The 19,715-nt window shown below is 36.8% G+C and overlaps 2 protein-coding genes across 2 annotated transcripts; one reads left to right on the top strand and one right to left on the bottom strand.

The window, feature by feature from the left end:
* The first annotated feature begins 2,342 nt into the window (after nucleotides 1-2,342).
* Nucleotides 2,343-18,340, top strand: LOC129271208 (V-type proton ATPase 21 kDa proteolipid subunit c''-like). The gene is made up of 7 exons (XM_054908587.2): nucleotides 2,343-2,960; nucleotides 9,739-9,787; nucleotides 10,691-10,774; nucleotides 11,517-11,594; nucleotides 13,257-13,381; nucleotides 14,109-14,299; nucleotides 15,734-18,340. Exons 1-7 carry the CDS (start codon nucleotides 2,903-2,905, stop codon nucleotides 15,770-15,772), a joined length of 624 nt encoding a protein of 207 aa, XP_054764562.2. The 5' UTR covers nucleotides 2,343-2,902; the 3' UTR covers nucleotides 15,773-18,340.
* LOC135155911 (uncharacterized) lies at nucleotides 18,306-19,637 on the bottom strand. Its single transcript, XM_064106374.1, has 2 exons — nucleotides 19,402-19,637; nucleotides 18,306-19,371 (listed from the first exon to the last, which is right to left on the bottom strand). Exons 1-2 carry the CDS (start codon nucleotides 19,592-19,594, stop codon nucleotides 18,401-18,403), a joined length of 1,164 nt encoding a protein of 387 aa, XP_063962444.1. The 5' UTR covers nucleotides 19,595-19,637; the 3' UTR covers nucleotides 18,306-18,400.
* Nucleotides 19,638-19,715: the final 78 nt, after the last annotated feature.

Raw genomic sequence — 19,715 nt, 5'->3', positions numbered from 1 at the left:
GTTGCCTTGGTTGAGTATGCTATTTTATTCAGTCCATTGTTCAAAACTTTTATGGGAAAATATTTATGCCCCATTAGGAAAATGGATACACCTTAATGGAAAAATAAATATGCCTCAATGGCAAAATGGGTATGCCTCAATGGGAAAATGGCTTTGCCTCAATGGGAATATTGGTTAACCTCAATGGTAAAATGGACATGCCTCATTGGAAAAATGGGTATGCCTCAATGGTGAAATGGGTAGACCTATGCCTCAATGGGAAAATGGGTATGCCTCAATGGGAAACTGGATCTGCCTCAATGGGAAAATGGGTATACCTCAATGGCAAAATGGATATACCTCAATTGAAAAATGGGTATGCCTTCATGTGAAAATGGGTATACCTCAATAAAAAAATGTGTTTGCCTTAATTGGAAAATGTATGGATATCTCAATGGGAAAATATATGCCTTAGTGAGAAATGGGTATGCCTCAATGGGAAACTGGGTATGCCTCAATGGGAAAATGGACATGCCTCGACATGAAAATGGGTATTCCCCAATGGGAAAATGGGTATGCCTCAATGGGAAAATTGGTTTGCCTCAATGGGAAAATGGCCCGGGGCGGCCACTTCCATTGACGAGTGGATACCATGCGCGACCATGGGGTGACGGGTCTCGAAAAGCACCCTAAACACATATGTTCCATTTTCTGAAAATGCACCCCTTAACAAGTATTGGAAACAAAACGATACTCTTGGCAAGTTCCCTGAATTGACCCCCTAAACAAGTACAGCAATATTTTTATTGTTATGTCACGGTCGTCGGTTTTACCTTCACCTACATCACTGGGTTTAGTACAGCCCCTCCTCCCACATCTCGCTCAAATCGTACTCTAAACACGTAGTGTTGACTCTTGGGGCAAAAGTACATCCTTTATAAAACATTTTAGTCTTAATTTTTACACCCTCGCAAATATGACCCTAAACACGTAGCTTTCCTAGCGAAAATAGATACCCTTTTTTCATTATTTTAGTGTTTTTGACACCCTTATCACATTACGTACGTAACGTGCCCTATCTCGAAAAAGACGACGTCCCTTTTACGTGTTTTTTTGGTCGCGCATGGTATCCACTCGTCAATGTAAGTGGCCCCCCCGGGGGGAAATTGATATATGCCTCGATGGGAAAATGGGTTTGTCTCGATTGGAAAAGGATAGCCTCGATATAAAAATGGGTATGCCTCAGAGGAAAATGAATATGCCTCAATGGGAAAATGGGTAGCTACAGGCCCTATGTCTGAATGGGAAAATGGATATAGCCTTACTACAAATTAGACAAAATGGCAAATGGGCATAGATGGTAATTAGACCAATTAGCAGTTTACCTGTAATAATCCCATCTTTACCCATCTCTGACTCTTTTTATCTGATCCATATGCACCTGTTGTCAGTCCGGCCTAGCTGGTTGTACTTATACTCCCTAGGTACTTATGGGAGTATATAGTGTTAGACCAGTGATTTCCATCACTGGTCAGTTCATTGTACCTAAATATAGCACATCCTTTGTATGGTATCCAGGGGAGGGGCCTGGGCAGGAAGACATGACCCCCACCCCCCCCCCCCATCCACCCATCATACACACAAAGAGATCCGCCCCCATGACATGAAATATACAAAATTAGTAAACGAGCCTTATTAGAATATTGTACTTGATATTTCTAATGTGCATGTGTAGCGTTTCAAATATATACTAGTAGTACGTGACTCTTTTTCAATGAAATAACCACTTCCAAACAGAAGATTTTTTATTATTTTTATTTCTCTCTTGTGGCATAAGATCATGAAATAAAGTTTATTTTGGAACGCTATTGAATATACACATTGTCAATATGAATATAAATTACTTTTTTTAATTCCCTTATCATTTCCATCATCGCAGCCGCCTCTCCCAAACTGAAAAAATTGTTAAAGGACAAGTCAACCCCAACAAAAAGTTGATATTAATAAAAAGAGAAAAATCCAACAATCATTACACTGAAAATTTCATCAAAATCAGATGTAAAATAAGAAAGTTTTATACAATTTAAAGTTTTGCTTAATTTCACAAAACAGTATGCACATCCTGGTCGTTCTGCAAATGAGGAGCCTGATGACGTCATCCACTCACTATTTCTCTATATTTCATTATATGAAACAATGATTAATCCCTCCCTGAACATGTGGAATTTTCATATGGTTCAGTCAAGTTGGTCCTTAATCTGTCAAAAAAATGAAATATTGTATATTTCAAAAAAAAAAAAAAAAAAAAAAAAAAATGTGAGTGAAGGACATCATCATCTGTCTCATTAGCATGTTACTGAGTTGTGCATATCATAGCTGTTTTGTGAAAAATCAGTGAAACTTTAGAATATCATAACTTTCATAGTTTATATCCGATTTTGAGTGAAATTTTCAGCGTTGTGCGATCAAGTTTGATTTTTTTCTATTTATTGAAATCAACATTCTTCTGGGTTGGACTTGAACTATAAATGCCACTGACCCTTGGTTTGTAACGAGTGATCTCTATATTAATGTTAAATATGCAGATCAGTGGTTGAAATATGCGAAGATGACTTTTATAGTGAAACTTTGGTCTCAGTATAAAGCTACCGTAGACCAAGAATCTGTGCAGCAATACTAGGCTAGCGCCATAGAGATGTATACTAATATCTCTATGGCTAGCGCACGGTACGCTGATCGTCATCGCGCGCGGCGCGGCGGATCGACCCGGCGCGGCCGGAAGTCATGCGCCATTGGGTCATATGTCATCGCATCAAGACATATCTTCAGCGACCTGTCCCGAAAAGTGTCATGTTTTTCTGATTTGTTGACATTGTAGACACTAGCCGAAGTATATATTTATTCGAACTTATAGCAGCTAAAGATGAGTGTCAGATTATATTCGATTTTAGGCATTCTGAGTGCCGTAGCTACTGGTATTGGTAAGTTTTTTTCTGTCTTATTAGTCGTATCTCCACCACCCAGCTCTGAGCTGTTCGTTGCCTCTGCATGGATTGATCGCTCAGCGCCGCAGTCTTTCCCCTGGCCTGGCCCATCGGAGCTCAGAACTGCATCGGCCTTGTCTGCTGAATTTTACTTTAGTATGAATGATGGTGGGCCCCACTCACACTAGTAATACGAGGTTCGTATATATATACGAACGGGTGGGCCCCAAGTCTGCGCACCTAACAATTTGAGTTAAGATTTAACATGAATTTCTTCTTATTTCAAAAAATCTTTCAATTAATAATGTTCCTTACAAAGTTACATTATTAAGAATAAGAGTACCGGTAAGTGTACCAAATTTCTCATTAAAAAATGAAAGAAAATAGGCCCTATAGGATTTTCTTGAAAAAACCTCGGGCAGTCATTTTCAGATTGAAAAAAAAATGATATTGATACCCCATGTCTGCGCACGCATTCACTTTGCACACGATTCGGGGATTTTGATGAGAAAGGCTGCATTTTGAGGCCGTCACATGAAATGACCTAAATTCATTATTTTTCCACCATTTTGAGTCGGATTTTTTATGAATACCTGTCTATGTATTGCACGTTTAAAGTTCGTGCTCGTTGCATATCTTTTATTAGAATCGCGCAGATACGCGTGTGTGCAGACAAGGGGGACTGCGCAGACTTGGCGAAACTTGCCATACAGTGACTGCATGTCCGTGTGAATCAAGGACAAGGTTTGATAAGTGCCACTTTTCTGTTTCAGCAGAGACTCCAACACTCCCGCTTTTGGCGGGAGATCTCCCATCGAAAGCCCTTTTTCGCAAAATCTCCCGTTCTCCCGCTTGAGATTTTACATCTCCTGCGCTGCCCAGGCCCTGTGTCTCCCGCATAAGATGTATTTTCTCCCGCCCGAACTCCTTTTTGAAAACCCGAATTAAATTTCCATATCCAAGCCGATATTCAAGTTTAAGACTTAATTAGCGCGTCAACGCTGCGCGCGATCTCGCCCATTGGCGCGCCCCGCTATGGCGTTTGGAGCAATCTTACTCCAGAGATCATCAAGTATTGAGACAAGATGGATGGAAATGTCAATTTTAAGCCCGTGAGGTAGTATGTCTTCACTGGTTGATATGGATAAAGGTCTCACAAAAACGTATGATTTTGTAGTAGACGGGTCAATATACGACCAAAAATACCTTCACCCGGAACAAATTGCAACAAATGATTTTTCAATGTTTTTTTGTACTATTTGACCTCAGGAACAACATACTAAAAATCTACCAAAATCCGCATCCGGGAAAGTGTTTATTTTCAAGATGGCGTCCAAGATGGCTGCCATTCACTGAAAATGGATACAACTGACTCATTATCTACCCTTGAATCCTATTTCGGATCATATCCAATGGTCTAGGGGGTAACAATTGTTGATACAGGCTAGAGTGAATTATAAGCCCTCCAGTGTACCTAGCAAATCCAAGATGGCGCCCAAAATGGCTGCCGTAGGCTGAAAATCCACAATTCTTTGGCTTTAATTTGGTTTTTATTCAATGCTTTTAACTAATCTTACTTTTAATGGTGAAGTAGTACATGTACATTGGAACAAGTTACAAGGACAGCCAGTGGTCCATGGTGTGTCCAAAAATCCAAGATGGTGTCCAAGATTCCAAGATGGCTTCCAAAAATGGAGTTTAAAATGGCTGTTGATAATTAAAAGGGACATTTTTCATTTCATATTGCCTGGGACATAATTATTTTGGTGTCAAGACCATGTTTTCAATGGTTAAATAAGACATTGGGACAAGTTACAAGGACAGTCAGTGGACCAATATGTTAAAAAATCCAAGATGGCTTCCAAAATGGAGTCTAAAATTGCTGCTGCTACTTAAAAAAAAAACGACATAGTTTGCTCAATATCCAGAAATATGATTTCTGTGTCTACACCATGGTTAAATGGGTCAAATAATAATTTGGGACAAATTACAAGGAAAGCCAGTGGTCTGGTATGTGCGAAAATCCGCGATGGATTCCAAAAATAGATTCTGAAATGGCTGCTAATACTTAAAGCGGACATAGCTCATTCCATTTTGGCCTGGTAGAAGTGATTTTGATGTCTAAACCACTGGTTTCAAGGGTCAAATAATATATTAGGATAAGTTACAAGGACAGTGCAGTGATCTGATATGTCAAAAAATCGAAGATGGCTTCCAAAAAAATGATCTTAAAAATAGACTGCTGATACCTAAAGCGGACATAGCTCATTTCATATCGGTCTGGGAGATGTGATTTGGTATCTACACCTCTGGTTTCAAGTGTTAATTAATACATTAGGACAGTCTGTGGCCTGGTTTGTCAAAAAGTCTAAGTTGGCTTCCAAAAATTGATTCTCAAAAAGTCTAAGTTGGCTTCCAAAAATTGATTCTAAATTGACTGATGTTACTTAAAACGGACATAGCTTATTTCATATCGGCCTGGGAGATACGATTTTGGTGTCTAAACCGCTGGTTTCAAGGGTAAAAATAATACATTAGGACAAGTTTTAAGGACAGTCAGTGGTCTGGTATGACCAAAAATGCAATATGGCTTCCAAAAATTGATTCTAAAATTGCTGCTGATACTTAAAAGTGGCAAAGCTCATATCCACCTGTGAGATATGATTTTGGGGTCTGAACTATGGTTTCAAGGGTCAAATTATATATTAGGACAAGTTACAATGAGAGTCAGTTATCTAGTATGTCCAAAATTCCAAGATGGCTTCCAAACATGGAGTAAAAAAATGTTTGATGTTACTTATAATAGGACATAGTTTGTTCAATATCTGTCTGGTGAATATGAGTTTGGTGTCTGAATCATGGTTTAAAGAGTCAAGTAATACACTAAGCTAAGTTACAAGACCAGCCAGTTGTCTGTATGTTAAAAAAATTCAAGATGACTTCAAAAATGGGGTGTAAATTGACTTTTGTTACTTAAAAGTATACATGTACATTGTTTATTAGAAATATACATTGAAGGTATGATTTTGCTGTCTACACTAGAGTTTAAAGGGTTAAGTAACACATTGGGTTAAGTTGAAAGGACAGTCAGGTGTCATTTATGTCAAAAAATCGAAGATGGCTTTAAAAATAGGGGTCTTAAATGACTGCTGTAACTTAAAAGTGGATATAGAACATTACAAATACACCTTGGGATATTATTTTGGTATGTACACTAGGGCTTCAAGGGTAAAAAACACTTTGGGACTGATTACCATGATATGCAGTTATCCATTTTGCCTTAAAATCCAAGTTGGCTTTAAAAAAAAGGGGTTCTAAAGTGACTGCTTTTACTTAAAAATTGACATAGTTCATACAATATCCACCTGTGAGAAATAATCTTGGTGCCTACACTTAAATGCATGGGGATAAGTTATCATATTGTTTCATGAGCTGGTAACAGCACCCATTTTGGTGAAATTTTAGAATCCGCCATGGATTTTTTTTGACAAAGTGGAATACTAACCATCTTTGTTACTTGTCCGAATGTATTATTTGACCCTTCATACCACAATCTAGTCACCAACATTATTTCTTACAGATAGACGTTGTAGAACTCTGACCATTATTGAGTGATATGAGTCGTTTTAGATGCCTTTTTTGAAAACCCTCTTGGATTTTTAGGCAAAATGGACAACTGCATATAAATGTAACCAGTCCAAACGTATTCTTTTAACCATGAACCATAGTGTGGACACCGAAATCATATCTCCTTGGTGGATTTTAAATGAACTATGTCCATTTTTAAAGTAACAGCAGTCATTTTAGACTCCGATCTTTTGGAAGCCATCTTGGATTTTCGACATACTGGACAACTGACTGTCCTTGTAACTGACTTTCTGACTTTTAATACCATGGTACAGACATCAAAATCATATTCCCTTGATGGATATCACATGAACTATGCCAATTTGTAAATACCAGCGGCTATCTTATACTATTCTTTTAAAGCCACTGTGGACTTTGGACATAATTGACAACCCATCGTCCTTGTAACTTATCCCAATGTATTATTTGACCCATTTAACCTTGGAATAGGCACAAAAATCATATACCCGGATATTGAACAACCTAGGTTGTTGTTTTTTTAAGTAGCAACAGCATTTTTTTTTTACTCCATTTTTGGAAGCCATCTTGGATTTTTGAACATATTGGACCACTGACTGTCCTTGTAACTTGTCCCAATGTATTATTCGACCATTGAAACCATGGTCTGAACACCAAAATCATATATCCCAGGTGGATATGATATGAGCTATGTCAATTTTAAGTATTAAAGGCCATTTTAAACTCAATTTTTTGAAGAAATCTTGGATTTTTTGACACACCAGACCACTGGCCGTCCTTGTAACTTGTCCTGATGCACTACTTCACCGTTAAAACCATTGAATAAAAACCAAATTAAAGCCTTTTAAGTAAGTAATAGATGAATTTTTGATTTTTTTTTAGCCTACGGCAGCTATTATGGGCGCCATCTTGGATTTTCCTGGTACCCTGGAGTGCTAATATTCACTCTAACTTGTATCAATAAATTTGTTTACCCACTGGACCATGGAATATGAATCCAAATAGGATTCTAGGGTGGATAATGAGTGAGTTATATCCATTTTCAGTGAATGGCGGCCATCTTGGACGCCATCTTGAAAATAACTAGTTTCCCATGTGCGGATTTTGGTAGATTTTTAGTATGTTATTCCTGAGGTCAAATACTGCCAGAAACAGTTGAGAAATCATTTGTTGCAATTTGTTCCGGGTCAAACCATATATTGACCCGTCTATAGATGCTTATCAATTTTACATGCATGCATTAATAATGATATATGAAAAGTTTTTATTAATGTAGCGGTCGCACCCCTAGATTGACCACTAGGTTGTGGTACAAGAACTATAGAATAGAAAACAAGGCACCTACCAGTGTTTTCCTGGAGAGATTCCTCAGTTCCGGTGTTTTCCATTCAAGATCAGCTTCAAGTACAATCGTTTAACGTGCTCCGGCGTCTTAAGTGGACTTCCGCCCTCTACCGGTAGCAGACCTGTATGGGGATGGGGGTGACTTCCTACAATATTAAGTTGTATCAAGCCAAAATGTATGATTTGATTCATTCAATTGTTAATTACTTGGTACCCTCCTAAGTTATACAGATGGGTAAGGGGGGGTCACGACTAAGAAAAGAAAGAGAGAAAAGGAAAGACAGTAGGGTGAAATGTGATGTTATCATTTTATTAAAATGTCGAAATCTATAACAAAATTGGATTTCTGAAATAAAACATCAAAATTTTCGCTCGCTCGCAACTCTCCAAGTTTTCGCGATATTCTATATCTAGCCCCTTCGAATTTTTGAGCTCATTACGCCACTGGTGCCATCGTATTCAAAAATTAGCCTGAGATGGCATAAGAGAGCATCTAGAACCCTAGAGCTTCCTGGACCCTTTTAGTGGGCCCAGGACCCCGGCTGCAAGGGACTTCGCGCTCGTGATGTTCGCTTCGCGCACATCAAATTAGAGTCTCCAGTTTGCTAGGGGATCCAGGTGGGAGAATCTCCAGATCAGAAGGTGCTTGGGGTTGGAGTCTCTGTTTCAGTCATGAAAAGGGAAAAACAGAATTCAGCCATGTCAGTTATGTGGTTCTGTTTTAAAAAAAGCAAATCGCAACATGCTTTCCACTCTGTTTTTGCACCGTAAACGTCATAAAATTTGATAATATGGATGACACTCATTCAATGAACAAGGCAGGTTATGATATAACCTTGACCTTGTTCTCTGTTTGTTACCGTATTCCTGGCAATTCTCGGACGGATAAAGGTTTTTGATGACTTTGTGGTCTAGATGATCAATAAATTTACCTTGCTAAGTCAGTACTAAAGAATATTCTTGCATTGATTTAAATTTTTATTTCATGGCTGACTAGCCAGGAGGCTCCTAGAGAGTAAAAATCATTTACTAACGTATGCTTTCTCTCAACGGAGCCAGGAATTGCTTCCCATTTATCTGCATGTACCGCCAAAAAACCTGAAATTTTCGCCCACCGAGATTTCCACTTTCCTTCTAAAAGATCTAGCCCTAAATCATGTACATGGGATACAACTTCATTTCTACGATATTGATTTCATTTTTAAACAAGAATTCTTTTAAAAAATTAGGAAAATGTTATGAAAAGACGGGGAAAACTTGCCACCTTGTGTCGCCATCTTGATTTCATTGTCTTTCGCTTGGCGACAGCTTGTTTGCAAACCGCGCAATTTGTGTGCTGTCGCCAACCGAAAAAAAAAATCATTTCTATATGCCTCTATTTCATAACACTTACACAAGTATAGGAAATGGGATGAATGTAATTACAGGTAAATTTCAAGTAATAAAATTTTTTTTTTTTTTTCAATTATACTTAACCAACATGAACCATTGTTTTTCATTATGTTAATACTAGTTATTGTGAGATGTACATGCATGTGTTTCACTTTTTGGTTTTGGTTTTGGGTTTTTTTTTTTTTTTTTTTTGCATCTTCTGTATACATTTTATCGTAGAATACAGCTTGAGGTCTGAATATGTTTCTTTAATAGCTAAAACCGATATAAGTAAGAAGAGAGTTACTTTGAGTTTATATTTTGTTATCTCTTCCATGTCTGCTTAAGTACAAAATGGAAGACTATTTCCAGTATACAGGTGAAAGTAATGAAATTTAAGATTTTTTTCTTCTTAAAGACTAAAAAGACATGTTTTTGTATGTCAATTTTGCAGTACTGTGGTATCTGTTGACTGATCAGCTGTACAGACTAGATTTTGGATGGTAAGTAAAACTTAACCCACCCCTGCCATGTTTGGTTTATCTATATTACAAACTGAAAAAAAAGTGTTAAAATGTCCTTGAATTCAACAATTTTATCAAAGAATGAAATAATTAATATCTATAATATTGCATGTTTAGGAAACAGGTACTCGTATTTTGAATGTGCATCAATTGTATTTGTTTGATAAATGTATTAAGTTTGACAAAAAAAGGAAAAATAAACCGATATTGATGTACATTATAGATGAAATGTTATAATATGAAGAAGGTTTTTTTTTATTAAATAATAATGTTATGATGGATGACGCATGCAATTTACAATTATGGCCAGAATACTGGTAATGCAAAAAAAGTATGTGGTTTATAAATCCATTATTCATCTCACTATAACATGTAGCAATTGATTAATACTTTGAAGGGAAAAAAAGTGATGTTCGAAATGGTCGGGCCAACAATTTGTGCACAGACCCATGCAATTATTTCTTTGGACAGTGCATTTGACTGTTGGCAAAACTACATCAAGTTATCATCATTTTGGTAATTTCATTAGCTTTAACGGCAAACCCCATTGCTTGGAAGAATTATACAGCTGCTTAATCTACTGGGCATGATGGCTTACTGGTAGAGCGCCCGTCTTATGAAAGAGAGGCCGTTGATTTGATCCCCAGCCGAGTCATAACCAAATAATTTTAAAATGAATCTTCTGCCTTCTTGTCAGGCACTTGAGGTATGAGAAGCCTGCTCGGAGATCAGCTAAAATAGCTGAAGTGACAACGTTCTTCGGTAAATAGAGTAATTGTTTTCATTTATTGTAAACATTTCCAGATCATGGACAGTTTCTTTCACATTCTAAAATCACTGTTAGAATTAATATATCTTCTTTCTTTGTTTTTTACACACCAGGTTCCTATTAGCGATAGAGCCCTACATGTGGGCTGATGTGGGTGTGGGTTTATCAATAGCACTATCTGTTGTAGGGGCAGCATGGTGAGTAGAAATCCTACATGTATCTATTGCTGATGGGTGTTTTAATGAACCCCAGATAATTATTTGAATTTCCAATTGAAGATTGCCCACCCCCATTCATGAATAAATAGAGAAGAATCAAGCAACCATAATAAAGCGGAAAATTTCCTCAAGATCAGATGTAGAATAAGTTTTGATAATTTTTCATAAAAGCATATATATGCAGAAAACAGACAATTTAGGAGTCGACGACGTTACTCGCTCACTATTTCCTTTGTTTACAGAAAAGATTTTTAATAATTTCTTAAAAATTAATATTTCCTTTGTATTTTACTATATGAAATGTGGAATATTCATATTTGCAGATGTAATAGTGAGGAGGCTCTTTGTTTAATCATAATAAGTTGCAAGAGTGGCAAGTCCATCATTATACAGTGGAATTAAGCTATTATTTACATTATTATGATGGAAAATTAACACTTTCTGATAAAATTCAAAATAAATAATGAGTGGGTGGTGTCAATGTTGGATCTCTCATACCAACCAGGATTTGCATACATGTAACTGTTGACTTCTTATAATAAAGGGTTATGTTTTTTTTTAATCAAGCAAACTTTAATGTATTTTTATTTACTTAATGTCTGATTAATCAATATTTTCAGTTTTGTGCATGTTTTTGGGGTAGACTTGGGCTTTATGAGGATTCTATTTGCATGTTAACTGTTAAAGTGACTAATGATCTTAATGTTTTCTCCCAATGCAGGGGTATTTTCACAACAGGAACAAGTATTGTAGGAGGAGGTGTAAAAGCTCCCCGTATCAGAACCAAAAATCTCATCAGGTAGGTTCATAAAATTCTACCTACAAAATTTCATGCCACAACATCAAACATTTAAGGGGAATCCAACCCAAATAAAAGGTTATTTTTTACAGGGGGGAAAGAAAATAAGATTGAGTAGATGGGTAAAACTTTTAACATTATTGGACAAACAAGAAAATTACGGATTTTTAAAAGTTATACAAACTGGTATGCACAAAACCTATACCCTGGATATTTCAAATTTACCGCATTGGGAATGTTTTGGTGATCGAGTACATAAAATAAAATAAAAAATTTCTAAGGGTTTACTTCAAATTTTATTTTTCTTTCATGAGAACACAAAATAATGTGCTACCTGTTTTATATTTTGATTACTGTCCCAGGGGAATGGGTACTTTGAGGAAACTTAATTTCACTCAAATAATTTTGCATAGCTATTCAGCTATTCACATTTTTTTTTTTTTTAATTGTGTGTTTTATTAAGAAATCAAAACATACACGGACTTCTTAATTAATACATGGTAAATTAAATTTTAGATGGGACATAGTGGTTATATGTTGCAGATCATGTGGATTGCTATGCAACATGTATTGGGCATTTATTTTTTTATTGTCTGATTGATATCTGAAGATCATATAATGTCTTTCCTTTTGTTAATTTTCAATTGACAACATTCACCCCAAATTTTTGGGTATGCATCAAAGGCAATAGTACCAGTAGCTTTGATACCCACTTCAATAATTAATTATGGGAAATGCATCAATTTGGTATTAGGAAATGAATGAAATTCATGTAACAAGCCCAATTATTGTACTACCTGTAATATAAACATACATGTATAGCTAAACATGCATAGTTGTAAGGCTCATCTGTGTAGCAAGGGAAGGACATTACAGATAACCCAACTTGAAACAGGAAGTAATACCTCACCGACACAGGAAGGACTAGGTATAGTGATTGCTCATTCAGAAACAACATTGATAACTGATAACAATCAAAAGTGTATTGGGATCTTAGTTGTGTCATTAATAGTACAATATTTGAAACTGAAATAATAAATGATCCTAATTATATTATGTTTTCAAATTTTGGATTTATTAACCTGTGTACTGTATATTTATTTATGTTGTCTCAATGACATGTATACGAATGGGCAATTTAATAATAATACAGAGCCTATTAAAAGTATCATCTCGTGTGAAGAATATCTCTGCTACATGTATTTTGGTTAAAGAAACATTTTTTTAAAAATTAGAGAGGACGGGGTCATTTCGCAATACATGTTTACATGTAGATGAGCATGTCTAGTCTGCAGGCTAGACCCTGATTGAAACTTAAATCAACAAGTTCACACAAGACTAGCACATATAAAACTTGCTGTTTCAATTTGTAAAGAAGTCATTGTTTTAAAATCAGATTTGTACCAGAACTGTTTGACTACAATGAATGAATCCAGATATCCATGAAGTCATAATTCTACAGGAGTTGCAGTAAACTTTATTGCAAAATACCTTTTCAATTAAAATGATTTGAAAATTGATACTGATGATGTTTAGGAATCAATGTGCTCATGTTTATTTCATTGAAAAGGTATTGTGCTCTGAAAATTGACTGCATAGATTGACGATCTTTTTAAAATGAAATCGTGTTTATAACTTGCTCCTTTTATATCACCCTTGCAGCATTATTTTCTGTGAAGCAGTGGCCATTTACGGTATCATCATGGCAATTGTTCTCTCGGGTCAAGTGAAGGATTTTGGAACAAATGAGCTTTCAGAAAAGACAATGGCAAATAATTATCTTGCAGGTAAGGATAATTGGATGTTAATCTGACTCCATCTAAGACCATGGATTCTCTTTTCAGTGCATCAATGTGACTTTCTCTGGCGTTGTACATTTCTTGTGCCTTCCCTCCCCCCCCCCCCCCCCATGTGCATTGTAATACATGTATAGGAATGTGCCCTATTGAACAGTGGACTTGAACTAAAATATGGAAGTTTAAGCCGTGAATTTAGTTTGTAATTGATAAGCTCTAGACGATGCAGTACGTAACCTGGGCCCCGTCTTACAAAGAGTTACGATTGATCCAATCAATCGTAACTCTGGAAATCCATCAGTGTCATAATTTCTCCTCCAGGAAAGTTATTTGCTTTGTAAATAAAGAGAAGCATAGTGAATTTTCAAGAAAACAATGAATGCATGAATATACATCATAGCTAGAAAATATTTTGAAAAACATGCATAATAGATGTTGAGATTGCTTGCCGTCCATAGTTGTGATCGATCGGATCAATCGCAACTCTTTGTAACTTTGCAACTCTTTCATCAATGCATCAACAGAATGCGACAGAACACAGTAACATAATTATGAAAGCACAAGAAGAAAAACAAATGCTCATATCTCAACAACAATTCATTTTCTTCTACAATCATGTAGCACATCCTTTTTATAAATACATACAAACACCTGGGTGATAATTTAATTTGATCCATTTTAAGATCATTGCAATATTCAAATTTGTTTTTCTTCCCAGGTTATGCCATCTTTGGTGCTGGTTTGACTGTGGGTTTTACCAATCTAGCCTGTGGGATCTGTGTGGGCATTGTGGGTAGCGGAGCCGCCCTAGCCGACGCCCAAGATGCCAGTCTATTCGTCAAGGTCCTCATCGTCGAGATCTTCGGAAGCGCTATCGGACTATTCGGTGTCATTGTCGGTATCTTGCAAGTGAGTACCATTGCCTTTCATTCCAAAGTGAAATGTGTATTTACTTCTGTACATTGCCTAGTAGTCTACACCCACTTTGTCTACTTTTCCATTTGGTTTCATCCCACGTAGTATAATCTGACTTCATCTCGAACTAGGTCAGAGTTTCATAAAGCTGTTCATAAGTTGGGATTGACTTTATGAATGACTGGAGATCTTGTGGTAAATGATACACACCATATTTTTATTGGTGTTGATGTAGGTCCTAAGAAAGGATCACCAGTCATTCGTAAAATCGCTCATAACTTTCGAACAGCTTTATGAAACATCCACTGGTTTGTCTTCTAATCATTTTGGTCAAATTGCCACTTAGACTTAGCAACTTAACCAGTTTGTCTAATGCCCATTGGGCTATACACATTTCATCTTATATTTGCCTGGTCTACCACAACTGATTCTGTATGAATAGATGAACTGAATTTGAATCAAATTTTAATTTAACAAAATAAAAGAATATGAAGTAGACCAAGTTGAAATTACAGTAATTAGACCAACTGGACATTGGACTAAATGAGAATTAGACTGAATTGATATCACCCAGGTGGAATTAGACTGTCTGACAAGGGGACCAATTGCTTGTAGACCAATTGAATATAATCCCTTTTTTCTCGGCAGGATGTAGTGGGGACAGCGAAGCACGGGGGAGGGGGGTTGGGCATATTCTCTGTTTGCTACTTATAGGAATTGGTGAAAATAAGTAAAACTGTAATTTTTAACCAAACTTCGCCTGTATTCTACTGAACTTAACAGTTTCATGTACATGAGTATTTGTAGCATGCAACAGGTTAATCTTTTTCATGTGATAAAAGTGTATATGTTAGAATAGGAGATTGAAAGATTTTATGTCAGATTTTCCAGGGATGTGTTAAAGCCTGACCGACACAATCAACTATTGTTTTATGTTGGCATGAAGAGTCATTTTTTACTACCTAATGCTAATGATTATATATGAAGACTTAATGATTATGGCTAGTGAATTTTTTTTTTGAATACCTAGGTGTAGTTAATTTTTTACCCAAAGGCCTACTGTTTATCTTGAAAAGTACTTTGGTGTGAATAACCCCCCATCCCAGCACATTTTTTCCATTGAGTTCACAAGGAGTACATGTAAGATTAATTGATACTATACTTGATAGTGGCAAGTGGTTCAGTCCGAAGGGACATATCAAACAATTCAATGCCTATTCTATAAAATATTACTACATTTGAAGAATTGTCATATTTTTATTATCAATTTTATTATCAATTTTTTTTCCCTGTTTCTTCAACCTGATTATCTCTCTATCTCCCCCTCCCTTTATCTGTTGCTCCATCTCTCTCTCTCTCTCTCTACCCCCCCCCCCCTCTTTCTCTCTTTGTATCTCCCTATTTCTTTCTCTTCCTATCTCTGTACAGGCCAGCAAATATTCCTTTAAGAGTGAGGATATAGCCTGAACAACAAACAGAGATTGCAGCAAATCATCTTATTTATACTAAAATGATATTTCATTATCTCAAGGCTCAGCTATGTGATCATCCTTATTTTCATCAACATTGTAAATGGTTTCTGACATAAAATATAATTGGCTAATTTCACGGTGCATTTGGGTTTAAAATATATCACAATCATTTCTGATTTTTTTTAATAACATATATTGAAGAGGATAAGAAGGAAAAGTTGTTGGACAGCCTTCTTGATTTTTTTTTTTTTTTGTTCAAACATTTAGCTGTCCATTCTGAATCCAGGTGTTTCTTATAAGTAAGGTAACACAGCCATTTTTTGTGAAATCCAAAAACGCTTACAAGTTCTCAAATATGTGATTTAATGATGCACCAATAGTATATCCAAAGAATTCAGCTCGATCTTTAACCTCTGCCACCATACTACATCATATTTGACTCTTTGGCCCATCATTCATAATAATTGATTTTGAAGCTTTGGTTTAAGACCGTGGTTTATGCTAATATCACCATGTGCATTGGGCAAATGTCTAATAGATCGTGCTAATTGTATTAAGAGGTTTTTAGGTTCAAGCTTCATGTCACTATAGTTTGAGCCTACTTTGTATTTCAGTTGATTTAAATAGAGAGTGGACACACTAATTCTAAATTATGAGCTGTTTTATGCTCACACCATAGCAACAAACCTAACTTCAGTCCCATTTGACAAAAACGCCTATACGTTATTGTACCCTTTCTCAATGTGTGCAGAAAATTAATCATAATTAATGCAGAAAATTTGCATTAATCATTTTCAAACCCTGGTTTTGAAGCCCTTTTATAAACTTGGACGTGATGATTTTTAGTTGTTCGAGCTACTCTCTCAGGAGAGGTAATCTTTCATTCTTGCTTGTGTAATAACAAATCATTCCATGTATAATGTGGCATAACCTTTCATTTGTTTATAGAAATAGCATGTTTCTTGATACGATCCTTAGAACCCTTTAATAGCGTATATGAAATTTAGCCAAAATAGTTGAGATACAGGTGATTGTTGTATAGTCATAAAAAATTAGTGTACATATGTGAGGTAACTCAGTACTCAACACAAGAAATATATGAGTAATGCATTTGGTGTTTGTCACAAATCCCTATCGTGATGACTTTTTGCTAATGCCAATGGATTTGTTGTTCGGGAAAGGTAGACAGTTTATATAAGATTATATTTCATGTTTCGTTGGATGTTTATGTAATAGATATTTATATCTTGGAATGATAAGGATTAAAATATGTAACTTGTATTTGAATTAGAGAGACATTAGGTTTTTTGCATTATGATTTGGTTAGGATACATTTTGTGTATACTTGTCAATGGATTGACGGGTTATCAATTATGATGAATGTGATGTGGTATCGCATGTAATGGATTTTAGGTTATGAGTATTTGGACAGAACTATTTACCTACTATTCGTTTGTAATCATAGTGGAAAAATAATATCATGCAAAAACAGGAATGAAAAAAATCACCTCACTCATTTCACACTCATAATATGTTAACCACAATAATACAAACATGAAAATAACCATTTTTTTAATCTGGTTTGAATTTAATATTCAGTATTTTGCTTTCAAAATTTTATTCTGTTAATGCAATTCATTCTGATTTCAGGCGGGAGTACTCTTTCCACAAAAAAATCGACATACCACTGCCTGGTTGGAACTGAGAAAGATGGATTATTCATTTATTTCCTATGCTTTCTGTAATTTTTTTTATACAAATGTTAAAGTTTTCATTCCATAAGTAAGATTATTTTGGGTAGTGAAATAGTTTTTGAATAAAAAAAAAGATAATGGATCACCAAATTACAATGTAAGGCTAGGAATGTGGCAAATAACAATTGCCATTGTCCAAGTTAACTTCCTTATTTCTATTAATTTATAAGTGTATTTGATGAATGTTGACAAAATCATGTATAAATTTTGTCATTTAAAGTGCTGATACACCTGAGCCGATATACCTAGGCTATGTCAAGATGTTCATCCCTTTTCTTTATATCAAGAATTGCCTTGTCTTAACACAAGTGAATCTTCTTGTAAAGAATTTAATTCTTAGAATTTTGGCTGGTAACAAATCACAATTCTTGATATAAAGTATGGGATTCTTGATAGTAAATGTGCGTATAGGAGGTCACGAGTACAGTATGTTGGAATATGATGGCTAAATCGTCATGGTGTTGCAGCCCATTTACATTTAAACTCCAATATGAATTCTTTAAGTTTCTCAATGACATGATTTTATTGTATATTCAAATTGAGTAATTATTTTATCATAAGGAGACTTGCATAGATTTATTGATAGGCGAACAAAGTAACAAGGTAATTTTTACTTTAGCCATTGTTTCTCTGTAGTAGGTAATGAATAAGCTGAGAAAGGGAAATTGCAATATAAATGTGTAAATTGCGAGAAATGACACAAATTCTTCCCTATAAATTGTCTCGTCCATTTAGATATTCATGTACATGTATGTTATCCGTTATGAAAATGTGATTGAAGCTTTAATAAAAAGCATTCTATATCTGTATGAATATGGTTTTTGCATTATTTTGATAAAAGGAGTATAACATCAGTTGTGAAGAAAATATCATTTGGAGATTGTCTTATCAAACCTGCTGGAGATGATGAGTATATAGGAGGTAGAGGGGCAAAGACAGATGGTTGGGCGGGGAAGAGATGTGAAAGGTGGGGGAGAGAGGGGATGTGAAATGTGGAAGGTGGGGGAGAGAGGGGAAGAGAAATGAGGAAGGTGGGGAAGAGAGATGCAGAAGGTGGTGGAGAGAGGGGAAGAGAAAGGTGGAAGGTGGGGGAGAGAGGGGAAGAGAAATGTGGAAGGTGGGGGAGAGAGGGAAAGGGAGATGCAGAAGGTGGTGGAGAGAGGGGAAGAGAAATGTGGAAGGTGGGGGAGAGAGGGAAAGGGAGATGCAGAAGGTGGTGGAGAAAGGGGAAGATAAATGTGGAAGGTGGGGAAGAGAAATGTGGAAGGGGGAGAGAGAGGGGAAGAGAAATGTGGAAAGTGGGGAAGAGAGATGCAGAAGGTGGTGGAGAGAGGGGAAGAGAAAGGTGGAAGGTGGGGGAGAGAGGGGAAGAGAAATGTGGAAGGTGGGGGAGAGAGGGAAAGGGAGATGCAGAAGGTGGTGGAGAGAGGGGAAGAGAAATGTGGAAGGTGGGGGAGAGAGGGAAAGGGAGATGCAGAAGGTGGTGGAGAAAGGGGAAGATAAATGTGGAAGGTGGGGAAGAGAAATGTGGAAGGGGGAGAGAGAGGGGAAGAGAAATGTGGAAAGTGGGGGAGAGAGAGAAAGAGATGCGGAAGGTGGGGGAGAGAGGGGAAGAGAAAGGTGGAAGGTGGGGGAGAGAGATGTGGAAGGTGGTGGAGAGAGGGGAAGAGAAATGTGGAAGGTGGGGGAGAGAGGGGAAGAGAAATGTGGAAGGTGGGGGAGAGAGGGAAAGGGAGATGAAGAAGGTGGTGGAGAAAGGGGAAGATAAATGTGGAAGGTGGGGAAGAGAGGGGAAGAGAAATGTGGAAGGGGGAGAGAGAGGGGAAGAGAAATGTGGAAAGTGGGGGAGAGAGAGAAAGAGATGCGGAAGGTGGGGGAGAGAGGGGAAGAGAAATGTGGAAAGTGGGGGAGAGAGATGCGGAAGGTGGAGGAGATAGAGGGGAAGAGAAATTTGAAAGGTTGGGGAGAGAGGGGAAGAGAGATGCGGAAGGTGGAGGAGAGAGGGGAAGAGAAATGTTGAAGGTGGGGGAGAGAGGGGAAGTAAAGAAAGAGAATCTCTGCATTTGAATTCCCCTCTCTCTATATTTTCCTTATTTCTTTGCTCTATCTCCCCTCCCTCTCCACCCCCTCCCCCACCCCCCCCCCCCCCTCTTACATGACAATTCCAAAATGTAATTCCAATAT

The sequence above is a fragment of the Lytechinus pictus genome, chromosome 11 (assembly GCF_037042905.1).
Source record: "Lytechinus pictus isolate F3 Inbred chromosome 11, Lp3.0, whole genome shotgun sequence".
Lineage (NCBI taxonomy): Eukaryota > Metazoa > Echinodermata > Echinoidea > Temnopleuroida > Toxopneustidae > Lytechinus > Lytechinus pictus.
This window is presented reverse-complemented; position numbering and strand designations above follow the sequence as displayed.